The 19,685-nt window shown below is 50.0% G+C and overlaps 8 protein-coding genes across 8 annotated transcripts; 3 read left to right on the top strand and 5 right to left on the bottom strand.

The window, feature by feature from the left end:
• Window positions 1-341: 341 nt before the first annotated feature.
• Window positions 342-1,966, bottom strand: TGAM01_v206983 (hypothetical protein; the record flags this gene model as incomplete). The annotated part of the gene is made up of 5 exons (XM_018804258.1): window positions 342-509; window positions 588-987; window positions 1,051-1,217; window positions 1,284-1,684; window positions 1,750-1,966. The coding sequence occupies 5 exons, from the start codon at window positions 1,964-1,966 to the stop codon at window positions 342-344; spliced, it is 1,353 nt and encodes a 450-aa protein (XP_018662373.1).
• A 746-nt stretch (window positions 1,967-2,712) lies between these two features.
• TGAM01_v206982 (60S acidic ribosomal protein P1) lies at window positions 2,713-3,356 on the top strand (the record flags this gene model as incomplete). Its single annotated transcript, XM_018804259.1, has 4 exons — window positions 2,713-2,781; window positions 2,932-3,006; window positions 3,113-3,248; window positions 3,310-3,356. 4 exons carry the CDS (start codon window positions 2,713-2,715, stop codon window positions 3,354-3,356), a joined length of 327 nt encoding a protein of 108 aa, XP_018662374.1.
• A 482-nt stretch (window positions 3,357-3,838) lies between these two features.
• On the bottom strand, window positions 3,839-4,989 carry TGAM01_v206981 (hypothetical protein; the record flags this gene model as incomplete). Its single annotated transcript, XM_018804260.1, has 4 exons — window positions 3,839-4,351; window positions 4,409-4,559; window positions 4,620-4,833; window positions 4,908-4,989. 4 exons carry the CDS (start codon window positions 4,987-4,989, stop codon window positions 3,839-3,841), a joined length of 960 nt encoding a protein of 319 aa, XP_018662375.1.
• Window positions 4,990-6,346: 1,357 nt separating this feature from the next.
• Window positions 6,347-7,549, top strand: TGAM01_v206980 (vesicle-associated membrane protein-associated protein B; the record flags this gene model as incomplete). Its single annotated transcript, XM_024549987.1, has 5 exons — window positions 6,347-6,425; window positions 6,575-6,712; window positions 6,772-6,887; window positions 6,953-7,093; window positions 7,160-7,549. 5 exons carry the CDS (start codon window positions 6,347-6,349, stop codon window positions 7,547-7,549), a joined length of 864 nt encoding a protein of 287 aa, XP_024405296.1.
• Window positions 7,550-9,028: 1,479 nt separating this feature from the next.
• On the top strand, window positions 9,029-10,351 carry TGAM01_v206979 (hypothetical protein; the record flags this gene model as incomplete). The annotated part of the gene is made up of 1 exon (XM_018804262.1): window positions 9,029-10,351. The coding sequence occupies one exon, from the start codon at window positions 9,029-9,031 to the stop codon at window positions 10,349-10,351; it is 1,323 nt and encodes a 440-aa protein (XP_018662377.1).
• A 294-nt stretch (window positions 10,352-10,645) lies between these two features.
• Window positions 10,646-11,887, bottom strand: TGAM01_v206978 (sphingolipid delta-4 desaturase; the record flags this gene model as incomplete). Its single annotated transcript, XM_018804263.1, has 3 exons — window positions 10,646-11,314; window positions 11,388-11,666; window positions 11,732-11,887. 3 exons carry the CDS (start codon window positions 11,885-11,887, stop codon window positions 10,646-10,648), a joined length of 1,104 nt encoding a protein of 367 aa, XP_018662378.1.
• A 1,477-nt stretch (window positions 11,888-13,364) lies between these two features.
• On the bottom strand, window positions 13,365-15,025 carry TGAM01_v206977 (hypothetical protein; the record flags this gene model as incomplete). The annotated part of the gene is made up of 3 exons (XM_018804264.1): window positions 13,365-13,636; window positions 13,705-14,057; window positions 14,121-15,025. The coding sequence occupies 3 exons, from the start codon at window positions 15,023-15,025 to the stop codon at window positions 13,365-13,367; spliced, it is 1,530 nt and encodes a 509-aa protein (XP_018662379.1).
• A 3,120-nt stretch (window positions 15,026-18,145) lies between these two features.
• On the bottom strand, window positions 18,146-19,320 carry TGAM01_v206976 (retinol dehydrogenase 13; the record flags this gene model as incomplete). The annotated part of the gene is made up of 4 exons (XM_018804265.1): window positions 18,146-18,264; window positions 18,318-18,440; window positions 18,505-19,176; window positions 19,236-19,320. The coding sequence occupies 4 exons, from the start codon at window positions 19,318-19,320 to the stop codon at window positions 18,146-18,148; spliced, it is 999 nt and encodes a 332-aa protein (XP_018662380.1).
• Window positions 19,321-19,685: the final 365 nt, after the last annotated feature.

Here is a 19,685-nt window from a genome sequence, read left to right as displayed (position 1 = left end):
AAAAAAAAAAAAAAAAAAAAAAAGAGTAAATGCCATCAAAGCAGATTAATACCTAGTAGTGCTGTATCCAATGTCCCCGTTAGCCATCATCCCATCAGCATAGCTGATCAGACACCATCGCTGGACGGCCCCTATGTCTTCCAGACCCTTAAGAAACCCTAATGCAGAATGATAAAAGGGAAGAAAGGAAAAAAAAAAAAAAAAGATTACACTAAGCTTCCAAAAAAGCGAGCCAACTAGAACCGACTTTTAAAAAAGGGTCAGAGAAAATAATAGGCCGAAAGAGTCCATTTCTCCAAGCCGCCATACAGAACGAATGTTATTGTGCTCCAAATACCATTTCAATTGCCATCAACAGAGGCCGCTGTTGCCTCTTCTGCTGCAACTCTCAAATCGTAGCTGAGATCAAAGCACTCGGCAAGGAGCTCACTGACACTGCCTTGACCTTCGGGGATATCGCCATTAACAACAAACTTGCCGTCCACCCTGAGGTTATCAAGAGAGTTGAGCTATTAGGAAAGAAAAGGAAATGTCAGCCTATTAAACAATCCTCTGCTTCAATATTGTAGTGCTCTGATGGTCCATACCTTCATGCTGTAAGGATACAGCTCTCTGACTGAAGAGACGCCGCCACTGTCCCTGACCTCGACGAGACATCTCTTGAGAGTTTGGAGCTGGTTATAGATGGGTAAAAGTGCCTCAGAAACCGGCTCTGAGGCTAGGATGAAAGAGTAAATGTAGGCGTAGCTTCGTCTTATCAGATACAGCATCGTTCGCTGCGTGTAGAGATCGGCTGGTCTGCCTCTGTCATCGTAGAAATTTCCGTTCTGCCGGCTTTCGTCAATTTTATCAAGTTGACGTTGGAAGTCATATAGATCTGTCTCGCGCAGGGCCCATGCTTGTGTCAATGATAGCTTCTCCAGCTCATTGCGAATACCGACCAGGGTGTTGTAGGTTGGGCGGAATGGCTCTGGCATGACTCCTTGTCTGCAGCAGATCGATTAGACGATGATCAAATGATACCCAAGGGTGCGTCTCTCAAGTACGTACCTCTCCAATACTATCTCCGACCACTTGAGGCAACGCTGATAGAGCTCTCCAGTCTCCACAGAACCTGGGGGAACAGATCCGTCTTCGGCGACGAATTGGCCATCTTTTCGCTTCTCTCCAATATCGAGGAGTTGCTTTTGAAACTTCTGAACTTCGTTGCTCGAGAACTATACAGGCCGAGTTGAGAATCTTATTCAGCATAATTTTGAGGGGATATTCATGTCGGTACATACCTTGGCCTTTGTATTTGCCAATGAAATGCATCGTATGATAGAAATCAACTTCTCATGCGTTGCAAGCAGAGGCTCTCCGATGCGTCCTAATCGCTTTTGGAGGTTCTCTAATGTAGCCTGGCACTTCTCCACTCGCTTTGATAGGAGCTCGAGGAGATATGGATAGTTCTCAGTGTTGTTGTCGCGGGTCTTTGCCTGGCTTATGCTTAAAGAAAGGTTTGCCAGCGTCGCCTTGATGCTCCCGAGATCCTTGGCCGAATAAAGATCAGCCTCGGTCAAGTGGTCCAGCAGTCTTTTGATAGTCGATGTTAATGCGTAGTTTGCGGGGATCTCGTTGTTACGTCCGATAGTAAGGTAGAATAGAGACAGCAGTTGGAAGCAGCTCTCCAAGACCTTGTCAACTATTCGTTTATACCATTAGTCTATGTCCGCTCTCACGCACGCTATCGAGAGTGACCGAACTTACGTCGATTTTCTTCCTTGCTCCCCGTCTCAGTACGGATGTCGTTGAGCTCTTTTACCCTTGTGATTGTCTCTTCATAGAGAGGGAGAATATCTTGGCTTCGGATATATGTGGTACGGTCCTGCTTCAGGAGCAGGAGCTTGTCGCGGACGACAACAAGGCTGTCCAGGATCGCCTGTTCCCGAGCATCCTGCGGCAGAGGTACAGCGGGGGTATCCATGCTGTGTGATAGGTATATGATAGGTATAGGATTGAAAGAGGATGGCAAAAGCTGCGCGATCACGCAAAAAAGCCGGTTATGTGATGGCGGTGGATATGTATCGTTGACACGCTTAATTCCAGATCTTCCGGGAACAGAGATATAGATATACGATCGATCCGGTGCCCGCTGCCGGGATTCGTCGGCCAATTGGTTGTCGTAAGTATCTAGGCCGGGGAGATTGTCTCGGGGATGCCGCGGCGCGTATTCAGAGCAACAGTTTTGTCTCGCAGAGTTCGGAAAAGAAGGCCAAAGGAGCAAGAAGGGTATTCGGAATCGCAAACAAGCAGAGAGTCGCAACTGCCAACCTCGCTGCCTTGGTTCAATGCGCTGGTGGGGAAGCTGAGCTTCAAGGTGGGGTGGCTGTGGAATGCGTTTGGATGAGTTCAGACGGTGACGACGTTGCGCAGGTCGGGCGGCCTCGCCCTGGAGCGGGTCTGCACACGCTGATTGGCTGAACCTAGCTGGAACCGTCCGCAGCCAATCAGCGCCGCACCCCGCTTGCGGCATCCGAACGGCACGCGGAATAACCATTGACCCCAGCGCTTTAGGTCTTCAAGCCCTCCATCCGCCGAAATTTCGACCAGGGCAATTTTTTGTGGTCCCTCTACAGCCTTTTGTGGTGATAATTGATTTGTCCATAACCACTACTCTCCTCTCGTGCAGACTTGACATCTTCCCATATCCGCACAGACAAATCTCACACAATGTCTAACGCCGAGCTCGCTTCTTCCTACGCGGCCCTGATCCTCGCCGACGATGGCGTTGAGATCACCGTGAGTGCTTCCAAATCCCCGTCGCCTTTTCGCTCGTCCGGCGCGGAAATCTCGAAAAAAATTGTGTCCCTCCGAGGGAAGAGGCGACATAACATATAAAACACTATGGGAATATTTCGCATGCTAAACGATTTTTTTTTTAACTTCTAGGCCGACAAGCTCCAGACCCTGATCTCCGCCGCCAAGGTCGAGGTTGAGCCCATCTGGACCTCCATCTTCGCCAAGGTACGAATTCAAGGAACAAACACAGCCTCGACGAAAAAATGAAAACCCGCCGAATGAGAAATTGAATTTTGGACGCTGACGAGTTATGGCTTTTCCCGCAATACAGGCTCTGGAGGGCAAGGACATCAAGGACCTCCTGGTCAACGTCGGCTCTGGTGGCGGTGCTGCTGCCGCTCCTGGTGCTGCCGCTGCTGCTGGCGGTGCCGCCGCTGAGGCCGCTCCTGAGGAGGAGAAGGTTGAGGGTGCGTACTGGCCGATTTACGACTCCCTCGTTGGAAATTTATATGCTAATAATTTTCACAGAGAAGGAGGAGTCCGACGAGGATATGGGTTTCGGTCTTTTCGACTAAACAGCCAACATCATCTGTTGCGGCGACTGTTTTCTCTATTGCTTCTTTGTACTTCAACTGCAGGGCACTTCGGAGTCTTTATACACATCGATGGATGCATTCAGGATGGAGTGGGCGCCTATATCCCGCGTCCTGGGCAGAGTAGCTTTTTTCATAAGGATAATATGATTAATGCTCTCACACGACGGAGTTCACGCACGGAAGGGACAAATGGTCAATTGAATGACTCGGGAAGAATAAAAGAAATTTTTTTGATCAATTCTTGAAAATTTATCTCGGTGACCTTGAAATTGGAAACGACCATTTGAGATTGATGCTCGTAATGGTGGACGCTATGTTCATCTAGTGGTAAAACTCTCAAATGTGCAACCCTTGGTTCGAGAAGAGCGAAAAAGGTGCTCCCGCGGTCAGCCTGCGTTTAATGCCTCCTCGTATTCCCCTCCATGCCGGCAGTTCCATGCTCAAAGGCATAGCAAGGCAGTCTATTTTACAATAACCACAGACGAAGGTGTAAGTCCAGCCTCCTTCAGCGTCTTGGACATGTCCAAATCGCCCTGGAACGTCTTGCGGGGGAACGTAGTCGTAAAGGTAGTCACCGGCTTCCCGGTCTCGCTCTGTATCTGTTGCGCAAGCTCAAACAGCGTCGTCTCGGCGGGGAGCGTCTTCATGATATTGCCCGAGTCAGTCTGCAGCTTCAGCTTTGCCTCTGTGTGGTCTGCCTTTGGTCGCGGGGCTGCGGCAGCAGCAGCTGGAGCAGCAGCAGCAGAAGAGGAAGATGCGGCTTCGGGAGCTCTGCCTTCACGGGCAGCTTTGGCCTCTTCGGCTTTGCGGCGACGCTCAGCCCTATCTTCTTCAATCTTGGCCTTGATTCGCTTCTTGGCCTCGGCTTCCTCAAGCTTCTCCTTGCGCTTTTGCGCGGCCTCCTTGATTTGTTCTTTTCGTGCAAGTTCCTCTTTTGCCTCCTGGGATTCCTTTGTGGATTTTTGTCGGATTTTCTGTGCACATGTTAGGGTGAGAGACAATAATAAAGATAATAGGGGATAGGTCGTCACCTCATTGCGCTTTGCATCTTCTTTGTCCTTGTCTGCCTGAGCGGCCTTCTTTGCCTGGAGTCGCTCTCTCAGCTCTTCAAGCTTTGCCTTCTTCTCATCTTCTGTCAGGGGTGCAATCTCCTCAGTAGACTCGGAGAAATCTGTGTGCTCGCTACTGCAACATTAGCACAAATGGCCTAGGCTGAGAAGAATAAGAAGTGTGAACTCATACGTCTTGGTAGCATGGTAACTGGCCAGATCGGGGTTTCTGAACCGTTTGCCGCATTCATTGCAGATAAGCGACTTGGCAGACTGGCCGGATTCCAGCTCTGCAATCTTTGCCTTGGTCTCATCCTCTTCTTCATCATCATCATCCGGAACCGCGGCTTGAATTTCCTCCAGCGATTTATCTTGGTTATCCTCTAGCCACTGCAAGGCTCCCTGTACTGTTGTGAAATTGTAAGTAAAGACGTGTAATGAGATGAGTCGCCGGAGATGCTGGAAACACGAGGCCACTTACGTCCTCCAGACTTTTTGACGGCGAGTTCGGCTCGAGCTCGCTCAAAGCCCATGTCAATCAGGGTATCTAGATCGGAAGCCATGTTTGCGAATCTTGATAGTTGGAGATATTGGGGATGATGATGTTGGGGGCGTGGCTGTGGATGATGAAATAGGCGTGAAGGCAATGAGCGAGTGTGGGGTAGAGAATGGCAGCAGCTCTCAGAATGGGAAGTGGAGTGGGGGCAGCGTTGAGAATAGAAGAGTCAGTTGAGCTGCCCTGATGATTGGGCTCTCAAAATTAGGTAGGAGTGATCTGAATTGGAAGAAGAGAGAAAGATAAAATACAGTGCACTGAATTTAGTAAGCGGTTGATTCAAGCTGGCTGAGCTTTGTACCTGATGTGGTGTAACTTGCAGGCTTTTAGGTACCAACCGCTACGTAGGTAGGTAGGTAAGATGGCGTCAACGCCACTGACCAGAGCAGCTGCATACATCGTGTATTGAACTTGCACGTTGGAACTATTGAACGACGTAAACGCTACGCCTCAGTTAATAAATGAAAAGATTGTTACAAGTCACAATAGAAGCAGGGTCATGCACTTTAATGGACTGCCTTGGAGTACCAAGCTTTCATCATGTGATGAATGTCAAGCAGTCAACACTTCAGGTTTATGTATGCATCATCTAGAGCTCTTTGGGAATGTCTCACTTAGAAAGCATCACACGATGCTCTTTGATGGCATAGCTAGTCAAATAACTGCCACCTAGTAGAATCATCGTGGTTTTTACTGCGCAACTCATGAAATAGATATTGTAGCAGTCATATCCAAGGGATTCAGGTGTTTCTGTCGCCCCCTGCACGGGCCAACGTCCCTGAGACCCGGCTTAGTCATGCCCGCAATCTTCACTCAGGCCAGCTCAGCCTCGCCAGCCAATCTCGATACAGGGGGCCAAAGCCGAAGCGACATGCCATCAATCACGTCTCCAATAACGTCTCCAAATCTCTTCTTTGTAATCAAACAATAGCTGCCCGCGTGCCCGACTCTCACCAAGCACACGCCTTTATTTCTCCCACGCCACTCTTGCTCGCATTATAACATTTTTTTTTTAACACGGGGCTCTTTTTCCCCTACCTCTTTCTCATTGTTGCGTGTCTCCCTTTTTTACCGTTCAGCTTAAATTCTATTTCCGCCGCGTTTCCCCGCCGTAACCAGCGCCATCGATCTAGACACGACGACGTCTTCTGCACCCGACCCTGGCTCGTCTGCCCTCGATCTAAATCCGAGAATCTCCCTACAGCCTCCTTCTAGCTCAGCAGCAGCTTGTTATCCGCCTCCTAATCCGCCATGTCGGTCGAAATCGAGCCCCTTGAGCTGTCATTTAGACGTATGTTTGTCTACGCCTTCTCTCGTGTCCATTAGGACACTTCGACGTCAGAATAACCGTTGACGGGTCGGCTATGCACAGGGCCCTTCACCGTCGAAGTCTCGCAGATCTTGAAGATCAGAAACCCAAGCTCATCGCCTTTGGCCTTCAAGGTACGCAGCTATGCAAATATGCCACCTTTAGCTTTTTCTTCTTTTTCTTCAGCTGTCTGCTTTGACCGACGCCTGCTTGTGGATACCTCCTGTTTCATCATGATCCCTGTTAACAAATGTTTCTCCAGGTTAAAACTACGGCTCCTAAGCAGTACGATTGACCCTCCCGTTGCGATGCTATGCTAGTTCGTTGGAAGCAAGATTTGACAATTTACCCCCCTATTACAGATATTGTGTTCGACCAAATGCGGGCCGTATCGAGCCTGGGTCGGATTTCGATGTCACTGGTACGTTGAGTTACTGCAGGCGAGCAGCAGGTCTCATTATGTGGCTGACATTGGCATAGTCCTCCTGCAGGCCATGAAGGCTGATCCCCCGCTGGATGCCAAGTGCCGAGACAAGTTTCTCGTCCAATCCGCTCCCATCACTGCAGACAAGGAATTCGCTCCCATTGCCTCAGTGGTAAGCCACCGCCTCTATAACATCGATTATTTATATATACATAACTAACATTCAAACGCCTGTAGCTCGAGTCCACAGACAAGGCCGCCATATATGAACGAAAGATCCGAGTCAACTGGCTTGCTGCCGGCGACAGCCCCGACCATGGTCCCAGTGCAGCTCACGCCATTGAGGCGACACCCATCAAGCAAGCAGCGGTGAATGGAGTGCGTAGAAACCTCCCCTCAGCCCCGGCTAAATTTGTCTTCATGCAACTAACAGCAGCCCAACAGGCTTACGACACTCCCGAGCCTACTCGAGCTTATTCATCTCCAAGCGGCGACGGAACCCCCGCACCACCCCCGTACGACGAAAAAGACGACGACGATTCCAGGCCCCAAACCGCAAAATCGGCCGCTTCCAAGACTGCTTCTGCCGTTGCCAGCACACTGCAGTCAGGTACCGACGAGCTCAAGGCCAAGATTGCCCAGCTTGAAGCTGAGCTGGCAAACTACAAGAATGGCGGCCTGAGACAGCGTAACGTCAAGGGCAGCTCGGGCAATGAGAAGGGTGCTGCTGGTGCAGTCGCTCAACAAACCAAGCAAGGCGTTGAGGGTGTACCCGTTCAGATTGCTGCCATTTTATGTCTCGTCAGCTTCCTTCTTGCCTACCTCTTTTTCTAAATTTTAGGTCTCTTTTGATAACGAGCAACACGCAACTTTGTGTTCCTTTTCCCTAAACTGATATAGGCGAGAGGCATGGGAGGCGAATCAATTATAGGGGTTACACCTGCTGCATTGGAGAAGCATTGCTGCCTAACACTGGATGCCTGATTTTGAAAATGATATGTGCAGGCAAGATTCAGTCTCGATGACGACAGGCAGGGCTTCTTTTGGGCGCATAATCATCACCATTCTACGTAGTGGAATGTGGGATAAAGGCGGCGCATTCACCTTAGGGGACGGGGTTTTTTGTTTTTTTGCTTGTACGAAAGTTGAGAAAGGAAAAAGGTTGTGCGAGATCTATGGAAAGGAAGTGCGCAGTAATGGGATTCATGGCATACTGTCCGTATATCTTGGGCAAAGAATACGGTTGGCTGTGGAGGAAGCAGGGCTCGCATCGCTGGTGTTTGACCTCTCGAAGCTGTTTTTGAGTGAGTCAAGCTTCGTATTGCGAGTTCTCTGTACTTTAACACTTTTTTTTGTCTTTGTTTTTTGTTTGTTTTTCTTGGCAATAGTTTCTAGTATCTGATAGGCGTGCCTTTGATCCTTCTTCTTCTTCTTCCCTTCTTGTTCTTCCAAGTCTTATTGATTAAGCAGTTTTCAAATGAGAATTATTGCCAGAGTCGCCGGTTGCAGTGGACAAGCCATCCAACAAATCCATCAACAAGGAACCACCATCTCAAAGCGAGAGCGATCAGTAATGCAGACACCTGATACCTCCAGCAGGTACAATAACCAATGTGCTGGGCTTTTTCGGAGGGATCATCTTCCCAGCTAAATGATTTGATGTTAAAGGCCAGACGCCTCTTGACGCATTGCCTCCTTTTATGTCTGCTTAATAGGACAGCCATGCAGCACATCAGGTCGCTCCCACAGGCCGCCAACAACACGGTGGGTGGTTTACAGCAGCGCGCTTGTTTCGAAAATCAAGCGCGATGATCCAATGAATCTTTAGCCGATGGAAAACGTCGCGAGTGTCATTGGAAAGCCTGGTAGTATGCTTACGGTTTGCCTCGGAAGTTGGCGGCCTCAAGCTTCATGAGCCCATCACTGAACATATCATCCCTTTGCGTCTTTATCTTTTCTTCCATATGAATTTTATTTCTCTTTTTTTGTATCATCATTCGTGTTGATATCTATTGATATCTATTGATATCTATTGAAGTCTACTGGTTTCTACTGGTCTCTATTCAATCTTTCTTCACTCCTTCTTAGTACTGGCCTATATATTCAACGGCCGAAATACAATGTCTTCCGCAACTTCTCTTGAAGAGTGTTGATGCCATCTGCTCCGGTACTCCCGGGCTATATCTCAAAACTACCCGAGAAAATCATCAGTATCCCTCTCAATATTACTGCAGATGCTGTTAAAACAGTAGCGGAAATAGGCGAAAAGGGGACGGCAACGTACAAGAACTACGAAGAAGCTAAAGCCGCGAGATGTCAGGCAGCGGTGTTCAAGACTGTCGACAAGCGGCTTTCAGGCCTGCTCAAGATACTCAAGCGCTACTGAAGAGCGGCAAAGAACGCAATGATGCCATTGCCTGTAGCGTTAGGCAGATGGCTGCCCGTTATGAAAAGCTGGTCAGCGCTCAGGTCAATTGCGCAGATACCGTGCAGCAGAGTGCCAGGGGCATCAACGCAGCCGTTTCTTCTTCGTGCAACTCTGTGTCTGAAGCTGCAAATGCCGTGCAGCGAAATGCGGAGAGCATCAATGCAACTTTGTCTTCCACAGGCAGATCCGTGTCTGAAGCCGCAGACTCGGTCAAGACGGCTGCGCAGGAGATTGTCCCCGAAGTCCACGGGGTTCGGCTCATGGCCAATTCGTTGTGCATAAGCGTTGCGACTATCGCGGTCATCATGGAGCAGATGGTTCTGGAGATTAAGAAAGTGAATCAAAACCCGGAGAACATCCGAGAGGAGCTCTGGCGCACCAATGTGCTGACTTCGTCTGGCGGTGCGGGCAAAAGCGGATTTGCTGAAGTGGTATATAACTTTGTCAACATGGAGGTTGGGAAGAGCCAGTATAAAGACGACTGCTTCTTTGTTTGGCATCCCGACACTTCGTGGCATCCGGCGTTTTATGCAAAGGTCAAGGAGGCGCCGCTGCCAGCCACCTTTATGGGCGAATCGGACTGTCTGGACCGGCTGTGTACTGCCATGAAGGCGATTCGGCAGGGTATGAAGGAGCAGGGCAAGGATCCTGAAAAGATACCTACTTTCCACATCTTGATTCCAGCTTGGTACAATCTCGCAGCCATGGAACCTGTTCATTTTCCGGATGAGCTTCTTCCTTTGAGACTAGTTGGACCAAAACATGATGGAGGCAAACCAGTGGTGCCATTCGTTCTTCCTCGACCACAGGCAGATTTAACTTTACAAGCAATTGGGAATAGCTTCGGGGAGAAGTTGCTTGATCTAATCACGGCGAAATTACTGGCGGGGACAATAGCAATGTCATCGGCCTTAGGAGGTACGGTTGCCGGGATGACAGCGGTGGCAGCATTGTTTACTGTTGCTCCTCCTCTGGGACTTGTGGCTTCTGTGCCCGTGATGGGCCGAAATCCGCTGAAGCGCAGGAAGCCACCCATTGCTCCTTTCTTGGCAAATCACGCTGAATGGCATTGGTCTTATAGGTTCGCTGTTTCTTTTGACTTGATCAACCAGAAGTCGTTCCAGTTTTGTGTATATCGTATTGCTTATATGCTTTTGGCTCATTGCCCGATATTGTTAGCTTATGGAGAACATGAGTATGCCACTTGAATTAGAAGATCAAACTTGTCGAATAGCAATAAACTTCATTTCTCATAGCCAGTCTAGAATATATATCCTTTATCTAGAGGTGTTATTCCGTCTAAGCTCATCCTGTGGTTTTGCCCATACCCCTTAGAACGCCCAAGGATAGAGAGACAGTGATTTTTTTTTTCTTTTTTTTTTTTCCATATCTCAAAAAAACCACGTATTACAAGATTCTAGTTCGCCCGAGCCAAACACTGAGCTCACCAAGCTGACTGTACAACATGTCACAAAACACATTCATCATTTTGACATTATCGTTTAGGCTTCAACTTCGGACTGCTTCCACTTGGCGCCACCGCCAACCAAACGGCCACCCTCCTTTCGCTTGACGCGGCAGCTCATGCCAACGTTTTCGTCCCAGATGAATCGCCAGATGGCATAAGTCCAGCTCTGATGGTGAGGCAGGGGCTCGTAAAACTCCTTGGCAATCTCATACAGAGAATGAAGTCGTGTCCAGGGGATAGCGGGGAAGTCGTGGTGCTCGTTGTGGTATCCAACATTGTAAGCAAAGATGTTGAGAGGACCATAGTATGAAAAGGTCTCGGGAAGAGGGACCTTGTTGTCGGGGTTGCGCTGAGTGGGGGTAATGGTCTCGTAGACATAGTGCTCGGCGATGAAGTGGCCAGCCAAGGGGTGCAGGCTGCCTGCCAAGAAGGAAGAGAGCAGAAGGTAGAGGAGGGCGTTGTAGGAAGTGAAGCGGACCAGGACGACGTCAAACGCCAGCTGAACAAGGATGTTGAGAGCGTGAACTTTGGTCAGGTCCACGCGGTACACCGTCATGGGACGGATGGCGTAGAAGAAGATTTGAAAGGTGCAGAAGAATGCCTTGCCGAGGATGGAGTTGAGCACAAAGGCCTCGAGAGCGGTGGGCAGGTCAGTGTCAAGGCCATCGACGCCGAGGGACTTGTGGTGAGTGAGGTGGTATGGCTATGATGGAGACCAGACGAGTCAGTATACAGTTTCCTAATGTCTTGTGGAACTGAAGCAAGTTTTGGCATACCCTGAAAGAAGCACTGTAGGGAATGCCAATGGGCAGGTTGGCAACAATAGCAATCAAGCGGTTGGCCAAAGGGCTCTTGAAGGCAAGATTGTGAGAAATCTCGTGAATGGCCAGAAACAGGTTCTGGTTCGCGGTGGCGCCAAAGATGTATGCGATGGCCCAGAACTTCAAGGACCAAAAGGGCGTTGATTGCAGGAGATAGGCGAGAACAACTTGAAGGCCAACAACGCCGGCAACAACATATTTCGTCAAGGGTTCGGGACCGCAAAGCTTAAGGACCTGGATTTGGTCATGTTAGCTTCTTTGAACCAAGCCTTCAAGTCGAGATAGAGAAGAGGGGCTACCTCGGGATGGGCTTTGATGATGGCGAGACGCCTCGTCCGGTGCGGCTCTTCAGTGTAGGTCCAGAGGAAGTCGTTGCCGTCCTGCTGAGGCGCAGGCGAGGAATTGGCCGGGGGAGTGGCCTCCTTGGTGGCCGTGGTGGCCGCGGATCGTGCCATTGGGGAGAATGTCTGGTATCGCAGCAGAGCAGAGCAGGAAGAATGGCAATCGATAGCTGGCAATGGCGATAATAGCAGCAGCAAGAAGACGGTGGCGCGGAAACAAGCAGCCTGCAACTATAGCGATTGTATCACCACTGCCAAGACTCCAGTTGCGAGGAGTTGAGATGCGAGCGTTAGAAATAGTTGGTCGCAGCTCTGGCGTGTTTGATCTGCCAAGTGGGCTGTTTCGTAACATAAAGGCGGTGGGTGTCAAGGCGTCTGCGAGGTACAGAACAGTACACGCAAGCAATTCATTGTGGCGGAAAACTGCCCCTCGAGAGAAAAAAACACAGGTACCGCCACTCACTGAACCACCTATAAATGCGGGGAGAGCGCTGTAAAGGGAAGAAAAAAGCTTGTCTACTAGCCGAGAGAGGAAGTGTCGGGGGGCTGAGGCGCCAATCAGAGAGCTGGATCGAGCAGGTGGTGCGGATGGATATGCCTCGGAGCCGAGAGCTGGAGCGTGGTCTGATCTGGAGAGCTGGTGGACATGATGGTACAAGTAACATGATGAGCTAAGAATATAATATAGGAATAGAGGTTGTATAGATGAGAGAATAAGTTGGAGCAGATGCATGAAATATAGGAATGAGAAGCATTGTATAAAGCTACGCAGCTACCTACTACTAGTAGAAACCTGTCCAGTTGACGATCTTTACTGCAACATGGAGCCGAGTTTCAGCCCACTTTGGCGGAGGCACTACTCTGAAAATAGCATCTCGCGGATACACAACACCGTTACCCGGGAGCTGAACGAATATCGCTGTTGAGCTGAAATTTTTTTTTTTTCTTGGCTATGCGTAGCTTGACTGGTTGCTGGAATTGAGTATATTGCTTTAATATCTTCTAGGGAAGGAAAAAAAGAAGGGGAAAGACTAACGCATAAGGGCTTCACTGCGGTCAACATGTGTTTACTTTTCCATATTTAAGTCGACCTTTCATTCAATTCAAATTTGACGTCCTCGTCATCATACATTCGTCACGCACTCACAGTTATAGCTGCAACTAGGGCGTGGTCTCTACAATCTTCTACGCTACGATACTTCATCATATAACTACCTTACTAATACTTACGCCAATTATCTACGACTTAGGCTGTTAGTTCTTACACGAAAAGACATCGTGTGAGTTAGGAAAAAGACCGCCGTGCATTTTGCAGGCTTTTGCATCGTTCTCTCCGAAAATCACTTTCGCGAGAGACGTAGTGAATATTTCGACTCTCCGGACTTCGTACCTCGGTACGCGGCTCAACTATGTGCATCCATCCATCCCCCTGGAAGAAAAAAAAAGAAAATACAGTATGTATACGAACAATATGTTTATACGCTTCACAATGCCGTCTCGTTAGGCCAAACTTTGGTTTATATGCCTCTCCTCTCTTCTCTTCTCGTTTGGTATCAATGTCTTCTCCCCCCTCTTCTCATAATTCGTGAATTTACAGCCCGTTGCTCGCGCAAGAAAACACGCCGCCCACTGACCCAGAGTCATATGCATCGATGATACTCTGAACGCTAGCGTACGTGCCCGCAGAGAGGAAGAACACCCCCATGGCGATGATGAAGATGTTGACGCCCGTTGAAAAGGCCGCAGTGATGCGGTTGCGCTTTCGACCAGCCTTTTCGTCAACGCTTCGCATACGCAGGTAGGCAACGCCCCAAAAGATGAAGCCGAACCAGCTGTCGAAGAGGGATGACATGACAGCCAAGACTATGAAGAGCACTTTTGTTAGCATGGTATTGATGGATAGCAGTCACGCTGAGTTACAAACAACTTACGAGAGTTAAAGAAGGGAATGACTTGGGAGATGATGAAAGCAAAGATCCAGGTAACGAGCAGGATGCCGAACCAGCTGGCCCATCCCACAACAGTGTGGCTGTTCATGTGGACCGAGTTGCGGAAGACGCGGAAAAAGACGAAGCGAGCCGTTACTGAAGCATACAGGCATCCCAGGAAAATCAGGGTCGGAATCATGAAGGAGAAGGCAGCCTTCTTGTAAACGTCATCCAGGGATCCAAAAGCAGGAGCAGTCACATATTGGTTGCCAGTGTAGGCGTAGATGACACCACCAACAACAGAGAAGACGATGATTTCGGCAATGGTGCAGGCCCAGAGCGACTTGGGGAATTCTCTGCAAGTGACTCGATTAGTATACACTCTCTGGAGGAAAGGAAATGGGTTTAGAATTGCTCACCTAGGATCTCGCATCTCAGCAATGAAACTGGGGAGCGTAATCTGGCCGATAAAGGTATAGCTGATATTTAGAAAGGCGCCCATGGCGTTGACGAATGTGGTTCCCTTGACTGGGATAGCGGTAACAATTGGCGATCCCAGGGCCGCGGAGAAGCCCGCAGGCTCTTTCTGGATGGCCTGAAAGATGGTTGCCAGCAGCACAGAGATGAAGGTGAAGAAGGCAGACGCCGTGCCAAGCTTGGACATCATGCTAAACGTGCGAGGCAGCGAGGCGATCAAGCAGATGACGGTGACGACGACGCTGAAGACCACGGTGCGGCATCCGCCAACGTGATCGGCCGCCGTCATGGTGTTGAGGTACTTTGCGCCTACCAGAACATGCAGGGCCTGGATAAACGTGTTGTTGAGGACAAACATGATGGCGGTTCCCCACCACGCCCATTCCTTGCCCCAGAAGAGCATCTGGCCAATGTCGCACACGTCGCGCACCTCTGGATGTCGCAGGCAAAACTCCCACAGGATGAGACTTGTGTAGAGCACAACGGCGGCAACGAAGACGGTCAGGATCAGGCCCGGGACAAGGCCCAGCACGCTGTACGACCAGGGGAAACTCATAATGGCCAGACAAATGTACTCGCTGAAGAGCAGCGCGGCCGTCTTCTGCCACGAGCAGGTCCGGTACTGGATCGAGGTGCCATCTTCTGACGCGAGCTGTCGGTTGAGGATTGCTTCGCTCGACTCCTCGCCCTCAGAGACGTCGTTCTTGAGATATGCGGGCAGCGGCGCGATGCGAGGGCCAACCCAGACGTTGGAACCGCCGAATAGAGAGGCAAAGCGCGAGAAGCCGCTGGAGTGAGACACTGTGGCCTCGAGATCGTCCGGCTCTGTCTTGAATTTCTCAGACATGGCTGCGACAGGAGAAGAATAGAATGGGGGTGACAGAAGAAGAGTAGGAGAACAGATGTGCTAGTATATAATAGCAAGATTACTCTTTTTCAGATCTTAACGGAAACTCCAAGGAACGAAACAGGAATCAGACATCAAGCCAGACTCCACTATGCTATGCCACAGATATACGGGACAAGAAACTCTATGATGAAGAGGAAGAGGACGAGATCGAGGATGACGGGAAGATGAAGAGAGCAGGATGGAGCGTCGGTGCAGCGAGGGCCCGACAATATGTAAAAACGGCGATCCTTCCCAGCAGTAGCACGTTGTTGCTCCCGCTCCTGGTCCAATGAGACGGGCTCGCAAGCAAGGTTTGCAGCCAGAAGGGCTCTTAGCGGCAGGCCAGCGCAGGGATCTCGCGAGCACGTCAACCGTGGCGGTCATGTCTGCAGAATCGAACCGAGAGCGAGCCATGGGGGTTAGGGGGCCCTCCTTGGCTCTCTCTCCCAAGCCCGTTTTCCAGGCAGCCTCGAATTGTTTCCTCACCGAACGATGACGTTATTTCGATCTAGCGGGCCCCCATGCTGGGAATGGGGACAGCCTCCAACCCGCATCACGACGAATCCTGTGGAGTCGCATCATTTTTTAGCCCAGAAAACCTCGCGGAGCATTCGAGCCTTGCGGTCTTGGCTTGGCCACCACCCGAAGAAAAAAACGCTCCGCAGCGAGTCGTATAATTTGCCGACTGATCCGCTTTTTGGTGCTGCGGCGTATTGGAACAGGAAAAGTGGACGATGGGAAAAACAGAAAAGAGGCGAGGAGCGATAAGATCTTCGCAAACGGACTTGGGACGAGTCGCATTCCAGCTGAGGGACGGCTCTGGTTGCGTGCTCAGAGAGAAACTTGACAAGGGACGAATAAATCAGGAGGGGCAAAGTGGAAAGCCAGGGCAGAACCTGATTGGGCGAGGGGGCGAGTCGGCTCCTCGGTGGCTTGTTCTAGGTGAACTCTGCAGTGTCTGTGCCTTTTTGTCTGCTGGAGCGGCCACCAGATCTTGATCTCAGCTACGCTAGTGCCTGAGAAGGCGGCTTTTACTCTTGTCGCCACGGTGTGCCGTAAGAGAGTGTGTATGGATTGGTAAAGCATCGGTGCCATTGGCTCACTTGGAGTCGTTCGAGTCGTTCGGGTCGTCGAAGGCGAGTCACTTGGTCGCATGGTTTCCCTTCCATGGCTTCACCGATACCTTGTCTGCTTGTCCTAGGCTGGAGTTTACGACCGAAAATGCACCGCGCAGATAGCGATTGGGGCTTTCTTCTTCTAGACTCCAATAGACGCGAATAGACGCGAGATACTTGTTCAATAGAGGTTAAGGCGAAGAGGCAAAGAGGTTAGCACGGCCCAAGTCAGAGATAGATTGAGAGATTCCTGCACACGCCATCGCCCAGGCGCATCGCGCAATCTGCGAAGCCGGAGCTAGAGATGGCCAGATTGGGCAATTCTAGTGGTTTTTAAGCTTATTTCAGTACGTACCCTCTAGGCACCACCGTTTTCACGTGCTTGTAGATACAACGACTGAGATATCGGGTCATCGTATCGATTTAGCTGAAGGGATTTGCATTGCTTTGTCGCTTTGGCTCTCGGAATGAGATTTCTTTCGAAGAGGGATAGACTGTTTCTGAAATTGACCCGCAGTGCAAAGTGGATATGCAGCCTAGGGAATTTGATAATGGCAGTGACAGCGAATGCTGAGCACTGCCAACTGCCATTCTACGCGTTCAACACCACACTCACCTTTGTGATATTGCCAACTGAGGCTTCGAATCACAATATCTTTCTTCTTTTTCGCCTTTTTCTCCTTGTTCCGCACAACTTGAAGAAAACAAATCACCAGGACCAAGTAAACACGAGGAAGCAAAATAGAAACAACCAAAAACAATTCGCACAACTGGCAAAAGGGTTCGGTGCTGGCCCCTTTCGGGTTTAGCCAGCACCTACGTCCCTGCCGATTGTTGTCGTCGAGAGTCGAACCGTGTTGTCGTCGGTGTTGTCGTCGTTCCCGTCGATCCCCAGAGGAGGCAGTTTGACCCGACCGTTGCACCACGGCGCCCCTGCCTCCCCGACTACAAGCTGCATTATCGTCGGCTATAACACTATGGTTGCTGTTTGGCAGGCAGTGGCAGTGGCAGTGGCAGTGGCAGTCGTCAGTCGTGAGCTGCGAGTGGCCAGCTGTCCGCTGCCCGTCCTCCAACTGTGAGAAAGGAGCGGTGTAAGGGCAGCCAGGCGCTGTATCAGGGCCCGAGAGCGACTATGAGGCGTATATCGTGCTAATGGCCGGTATGATTGAGATAATATGGCTCTGAAGTACGCTGACATAGCTCAGAGTAGATCTGTAGCTGCTCCAGACAAATCGAGAGGTCCATTTTGTGATATATCAACAACATCCCAGTTGCCCAGCGTCGGAGGATATGGGTGTAGACTAGATGGGAACCATCAATCAATAGCACATAACTTCCTGGATCTGGTACCGAATAGAGAGAGAGCTCTAAGACAGTACGCGCAGCAGTGCTGGTTTGGTCCCTATGTGCCGCCCAGCTGGCTGCCGTGAAGAGGGCCCATCGCTGCACTTGCAGCCCTTTTCGCCAGTGTCAAGATAAAAGTGGACGGTTCCAGGTCAAAAAGGCGCCTGCCGAGTAAAGAGACGTCGCATAATTGAGACAAGCGTGTTTCCAGGCCATGGATAGCCGTTGGGCATCTATATATCGGAAAATAGACAAATCATCACGGATCCAGGCAACAGAAAAGAAAGAATAAAAGTCTACAATGAAGGTGTCCGTTGGAAATTGGTGTCGGATTAGATGGCGCTTGAGGGCAAGCTACTCCCGAAGCGGAAATGGGCTGCCCTTCGCGGACTGGCCGCACCGATAAATGCATGTGGATAGAAATACATGTAGACATGTACCTTTTCAGAACGCAACACCAGAATACCAACTACATGCATCTGCGAGATGGAAATTGTTCAATTTGGTCAAAAGTGATCTGTCTCAAATCTGCCTCAAGAATATTTTGTTGCTGGCAACTGAGCGACGTAGATCAATCGAGCTCTACTTCATTTACTTCATCTATCCACCATCGTCACTTTCACGCATCCTTGACCCATGATTCAGCCATTGTCCAGAGTTTTCGAGCAATAGCCGCTTCCTGCGCATATCTCGGTACCTCTTTGATCTGGCAGTCGTCAATGTAGGCTCCCGGATGATCTATGAGATCGTCAGTCATATTTTCTCTTGTTAGCGTGACAAAAGCAGCGTACCTTGCAGATTTGGATCCAAAGCAGCGACGAGAAAGCTTGCAACTCCCTGGCTTGCCGTCTTGTATGTCATGTTTGGATTCCGAAACTCGCTTGGGAGGTGTCTTTGCAGTTCAGTCAGGACAACTAATTAGCGAATGTCAGCATCCCTTACATCATCAGTCCATGGCAGAAGCAGAAGCTGTCTCACCTCCCGGCGCAGCGCTGACCGCTGTGACCCTTTCTCCAGCGTAGCCCTCATTCAGACCTTTGGTCAGAAGCATCAATGCTGTGCTGCTTTGGGAATAGGCTAGGAAGGGGATGTATCCCGTGCCGGCATCCTTCACCCATCCCATTCCGAGCTTTTCTGCACTGTCAAGATCGACTTGCTCATCTAGCGGAAGATCCTTTCCTCCATCAAAATTGTAGTCGCTGAAGCGAAACGGCTGGACGTAGAATCCGCCGCTAACGATATTGACAACTCGTGCCTTTGGCCCCGCAGCCTTGAGCTGTGGAGATAGGAGTGTCGTGAGTAGGAAATGACCAAGGAAGTTTGTGGCCAAGTGGGCTTCTATTCCTTGTTTTGTGACCTCTCTCTCCGGGATGGCCATAACTCCGGCGTTATTGATAATAACGTCAATAACGTGTGTTAGTTCTTGGATGTTGGTTGCTGCTTGGCGAATGCTTTTCGACTTGGACAAGTCTGCTTGCACGACATGAATTTGTGTCTTTACTGCTGCGTGCTCATCCCGAATAGCATCGGCCACGGCGGAAGCCTTTGAGACTGTTCGAGCCGTGAATATCAAGCTTGCCGGGCTGTACTTGGCGAGAGCCTGAGCGGTTGCGGCTCCAAGGCCATTGGGGCTCACTCCGGTAATGAGAACTGAATGGATATATCAGCACAGATCTTTATAGCAGAGGATGAATGAATGTGTTTCTTACTTGTTTTTCCAGTAATCTGGTCGCGAAAAGTAGACGCCACCTCTTCGGCAGTCGTCTCTGCCCCAAAGTTGCTGCTCGAAGTCATGGTGCTCTATACTGTGCATAAGTACAGCTGGATGTATGCAATGTGTTCTTGGCATCTATTGAATGCCACAATGGGCCATATTTATATCTCTTTCGGCAGAGCACAACCTCCTCCAGGTCCTCAATATCACCGAGAGATTGTTACTATCTCCGCCTTGAAAGCCAATCTTGCATGACCTTTTTAGGCAAAGCCAGATCGGAAAAGTGGCTTACAGCTGACGGAGTTAATGCACGATCGATTGCCTGCGCTAGCTATCCCCACATGGCAGAAGTTTGTAAGCCTCAGTCATGTTGTGCATCGTTTATTCGTACTTTACGCCAAATGGGCAGTGAAGATTTAGGGAAACAGTTGATTCATGGCCTTTT

The sequence above is a fragment of the Trichoderma gamsii genome, assembly GCF_001481775.2.
Source record: "Trichoderma gamsii strain T6085 chromosome Unknown Scaffold_24.2, whole genome shotgun sequence".
Classification (NCBI taxonomy): domain Eukaryota; kingdom Fungi; phylum Ascomycota; class Sordariomycetes; order Hypocreales; family Hypocreaceae; genus Trichoderma; species Trichoderma gamsii.
This window is presented reverse-complemented; position numbering and strand designations above follow the sequence as displayed.